Source organism: Dendropsophus ebraccatus, chromosome 14 (assembly GCF_027789765.1).
Source record: "Dendropsophus ebraccatus isolate aDenEbr1 chromosome 14, aDenEbr1.pat, whole genome shotgun sequence".
Lineage (NCBI taxonomy): Eukaryota > Metazoa > Chordata > Amphibia > Anura > Hylidae > Dendropsophus > Dendropsophus ebraccatus.
Window position 1 is genome coordinate 57,638,182 of NC_091467.1, and position 4,808 is coordinate 57,642,989.

The 4,808-nt window shown below is 46.1% G+C and overlaps 1 protein-coding gene and 1 non-coding gene across 3 annotated transcripts; both read left to right on the forward strand.

The window, feature by feature from the left end:
- The first annotated feature begins 415 nt into the window (after nucleotides 1–415).
- Nucleotides 416–4,038, forward strand: SF3B5 (splicing factor 3b subunit 5). Of its 2 annotated transcripts, none has more exons than XM_069951792.1 (3): nucleotides 416–481; nucleotides 2,254–2,291; nucleotides 3,117–4,038. In XM_069951792.1, the coding sequence occupies exon 3, from the start codon at nucleotides 3,161–3,163 to the stop codon at nucleotides 3,419–3,421; it is 261 nt and encodes an 86-aa protein (XP_069807893.1). In that variant the 5' UTR covers nucleotides 416–481; nucleotides 2,254–2,291; nucleotides 3,117–3,160; the 3' UTR covers nucleotides 3,422–4,038. The 2 variants fall into 2 exon arrangements, with proteins under 2 accessions (XP_069807893.1, XP_069807894.1); XM_069951793.1 differs by lacking the exon at nucleotides 416–481 and adding an exon at nucleotides 488–598.
- Nucleotides 506–647, forward strand: LOC138773193 (small Cajal body-specific RNA 16). Its single transcript, XR_011359904.1, has one exon. It is a non-coding gene; the product is annotated as a small Cajal body-specific RNA 16 (non-coding RNA).
- Nucleotides 4,039–4,808: the final 770 nt, after the last annotated feature.

Sequence of the window (4,808 nt, forward strand, 5' to 3'; positions counted from 1 at the left end):
ACTGACACAGGCTATATCAGTACAATTTCCTATGCAACATAAAGATGAAACAGCTTCCTCTTCCAATGTGAACAAACACATAAACTATAACTATTCTAGTTAACCTAAATCGGGGTAGGGAAGCTTGGCTTCCCAGCTGTTGCAAAACTACAACTCCCATCATGTCTGGACAGCCAAAGCTAAAGCTTTGGCTGTCCATGCATGATGGGAGTTGTAGTTTTGCAACAGCTGGAGGGCCAAGCTTCCCTGGCCCACACCCTATCATATATTACTCAAGCCCCGCCCACACTTCTGTCATGTGACTAAAGCTCGCGCGTCATTCAAGGACACGTGACATAAGTTCACGCATGCGTGCGTACACGTCGTTCGATGATTGGCTGATGCGTGAGCGTACGTTATGACGTAGGCCAAGACCTTCCCTTATAAATTGAGAGTCCCGCGCCGCCATCTTTAGTTTCCACGTGAATATACAGCGCGGAAGGTAACGGTTTGCCGGTGTTTGTGTGTGGTCTGGGCTCCGGCTCCTGGTTGTCGTACCTGGCGGCCTCGCTCGGACCTAGAGAAAACCCCCGGGCCTCAGTCCTGGGCAGTAACAGGTGTGAGCATCTCCCAGTGCCTGATGTTCATGTATGATACTGCGCACAGCTATGCTCGCTGCTGTATACAGAGATCCTAATTGTAATGGCTTCTAAGCTCCTCCTCCATCTCACATATCCATAATGGACGATCCCTCTAACTTATCGCCCCTCCCACAACCCTTTGAAAGCCTTTTCCTATGTTGTTTTGTTGCCTCCTTGCTTATATTCTCACCCTTACAACAAAGTTATTAGTCTTGGATAATCCCTCTAATTGCCTGCAAAACCCTAATAATGTGACCTAGCTGGCTAGAATCCATAGAATGTATAATGGGGATTGCTATTACAGCAGCCTAGTATATAGAGTAATGGAGTCATGTGTAAGGCCTAGTTAGGACCAGTTCACACTACGGATTCGGTGTGGAGGTTCTGATGCAAACCAGTCTGTGGACTGTGCTTAAATCTCTGGCTTTGAATTGGAGGGCTTTGTGCCTCTGCTTATAGAATTGACATGTCAATTTGAGCAGAGGTGCATAAGCCCTTCCATTCAAAGGCATAGCCAGAGGTTTGGTGATGAGTCTGCAGATGGAGGTTCCAGCGGGATCTCTGCTATTAGGCCGTAGTGTGAACTGGACCTTAGGCTGCAGGTCAGTATTCTGTATATGCAGACACTTGGCTCTATTGTATCTTACTGTTCATGTAGAGAAGAGACTCCAGTAGCATCCATTGTAGTTGTAGAAAATGTCAAACTTATTGCATGTTTAGGTAAGAACTATGTGAGGTCCTGACCCCAAGGAATCTTTGTTTGATGAAGGTTATTTGGGATCAGAAGGTTGTGTTGTCCGGCCATGAATGTGCAATAAGTGATTTCTACCGATACTGTGTATGGTGCTGGAACCTCTCCACTACATGTTGTGTAACCTGAATTTGTAAGGGGACACCAGCATGCACCTGTCTTATCTGGCCAGTCTGGGTTTTCTCCATGTTGCTGTTGGGTTTTTGGTTGTGTTGTATTCATTGTATGGGGTCTGCTGTCACATGTAGTAGGCTCTATGATAGAAAACGGTAAGAGTACTATTTTCAGCTGATCGTTGTCTTCATTATTGCTCAGTGTAATGGGCCCATTATGTTGGAAGTCCATGTAGGTCATGTCAAGGGAAGATTAAAGGAGTTGTCCAGAAAAAAAATCTTTTTGTTCAAATTAACTGATGTCAGAGTTGTATAGATTTGTAACTTCTATTAAAAAAATTTTCAAGTTTTCCCATACTTATCAGCTGCTGTATGTACTACAGTTTATTTTCAGTCTCTCTGCTGACATCTCTGGCTGAGACAGGTACTGTTTCTCAGGTTTCTAAGAATCCCCATAGAAAACCTCTCCTGCTCTTGACAGTTCCTCTATCGGCCAGAGATGTCAGCAGAGAGCACTGTCAGACTTAACATTTCCTGCGGCACATACAGCAGCTAATAAGTATGGAAAAGCTTGAGTTTTTTTTAACAGGAGTAAATTGCAAATCTATATAACTTTCTGACACCAGTTGATTTGAACGATTTTTGCTGGACAACTCCTTTAAAGAACTGTGTCACTTGGTCTAGGCAGTGATTTGTCTTGGCTCCCTAGATGCGATGTGGTGTAAATCTAGTTTCAGTATAACATGCTATATGCATTTTTATGTTCCAGGTGAATACGCTGGTCTGATTGGTGCAGGTCTGGCCCAGGTGAGTCCTCATTGCTATGGCTGATGTGCAGAGATTAGCAAATCACTAATCTAACAGTGCTCCGCTCATCAAGCCTCTGGCCTTTCAGCGCTGCTCCGCTCTGTCACTCCATCCTGGGTGCTGGGGAAAAGCTGGATATAATCCTGGAAAACTGAAGCTTCCCAGGGTAGGAGTGGCAGGGAGCGGAGCAGCGCTGAGAGGCCGGTGGCTGGATGAGCGGAGCTCTTTATGATCAGCTATTTGCTCCTCTGGTGTGCTTCCTGTCATACTACGCATCCCATCAATCCAAAGGGAATCTAAACTCTAGAGACTTCCCTCAATTTGGGATGCAACATAAAACGTCTGACTTGGCGCAGGGACTCCTCGATCAGTCTTGGAGAGCTCTGTATTGTTGGCCGACATACACCGCCTGTGTGCAGATGGTGAGCAAGATGTGTTGCCCTTATTCGATGACTGTTTAATGTCTTTGTTGCATTTTCTGTATGTTGCTCAGAGCAGCCATTTGGGTTCATGACTTGACTGCCCCATACAGAATGAGTGACTGCATAGAGGCACGAAGGGGCACATCTGCTCTCATTCTCACTGCAGGGATGGGGAACCTTCGGCCCTTCAGCTGTTGCAAAACTACATTTCCCATCATGCCTGGACAGCTGACAGCTGAAGCTTTAGCTTCGGCTGTCCAGGCATGATGGGAATTGTAGTTTTGCAACAGCTGGAGGTCTGAAGGTTCCCCATCCCTGTCATACTGCTTGAGGATAGGCTTGCCCTGTGATAAGATGATGCAGTACTTGGTATTTATAGGCTGTTTTCTATTTATTTTTGCAGAACAAGGTGAAGATCAACATTTGCTTTAAGTGTAGTATCTCATCATGACGGACCGATACACTATCCACAGCCAGCTGGAGCATCTGCAGTCAAAGTACATAGGCACTGGTCATGCTGACACCACCAAGTGGGAATGGCTGGTGAACCAGCACAGAGACTCCTACTGCTCCTACATGGGCCACTTCGACCTGCTCAACTACTTTGCCGCAGCAGAGAATGAAAGCAAAGCCCGAGTGCGGTTTAACCTTATGGAGAAGATGCTCCAGCCATGTGGGCCGCCCCTGGAAAAGCCAGATGACTCGTAGAGACCAGATAGGTGGCAGCTCATGTTCCCTTTGGAGTAATAAAACCCGTTGTTTTTCTACATCCGAAAAGAATAGTTTGACTTGACTAAAATATATAAAATGGTGGCTTTATTTTGTTTTGGAGATGCCTTCCATCTACTTGTACAGACTGAATGGGGAATATACATAAAAGGTACCTGGGGGCATCCTAACCACAACTGCCAGACAGAAGATGTGCTCACTGAGAACATCCAGTGCCATTACTGCAGAAGGTTGTGAGGAGCCGGACACTCGTCTTCAATGTACCTGATGGGAACCGCACCATTAACAGCAGTTATATAAATAAGGGATCCCCTTAATTCTTGGGCTGTCTTGTAGGCTGGTAGTCATTGGAGTGACTAGGATTGGACCAAAGATTGTTGGATACATGATGTGATACTGGTAAAACCCTCCATAGTGGTTGTGTTGCTTCGCCAAACTTCTAAATGGCCCATCTAATAATGTAAGAATACAGGTGTAGGAGTGATCACAGGCCCTTCCAAACCCTTCAGATGCATAACTTATTCCATGTAGTGTTTGATCTATTCCCTGTTTGTGGATCCCTTGATTTATGTAATAAAACGTAATTTTAAAGCTTATGTTGTGTGCATTTTATCTGCCACGGTGTGCAGCTGTGATTCTTATGCATTTGAGTGAGCCATATAGCACTACAGGGGTCCTGGAGGGGAGCAAGGGAGTTAGATGGAAGGCCAGAGAGGAGGATGTTACAATAGTCCAAGCGGGAAATAATGATGGCATGTACCAGCAGTTTGGAGTCAGGGGTGAGGAAAGAACAGATTCTGGAAATGTTTTTGAGGTTAAAGCGGCAGGAGGTGGTCAGGGCCTGAATATGCGGTTTAAAAGACAGGGCCGAATCAAAGGTGACCCCAAGGCAGCGGACTTGGGGGACAGGGGACAGAGTGCATTGATAGTGATTGTCAGATTAGACTGCAGGGTAGAGCGGGATGGGGGAAAAATGATTCTGGTTTTGCCCATGTTAAGTTTTAGAAAGCGGAAAGAGAAGGAAGATATGTCCAACAGATACTCTGGAATCCTAGATAGCAAAGAGGTGACATCCGGACCAGAGAGGTAGATCTGAGTGTCATCGGCGTAGAGGTGGTACCTGAAGCCATGGGATTCTATATGTCCCAGGCCAGAGGTATAGATAGAGAAGAGGCCCAAGTACAGAGCCTTGGGGAACACCAACTGTGAGCGGACAAGGAGGTGGTGTGGGAATGGGAGACACTAAGTGTGGTTGGAGAGTAAAGAGGAGATCCAGGAGAGGGCTGAGCAAGTGACTCCAAGGGATGAGAGAATTTGTAAGAGGAGAGAATGGTCGACTGTGTCGAAGGCAGAAGATAGGTCAAGG

Coding starts and splice junctions, on each gene's coding strand:
- SF3B5 (XM_069951792.1), top strand. CDS start 3,161: ATGACGGACCGATACACTATCCACAGCCAGCTGGAGCATCTGCAGTCA.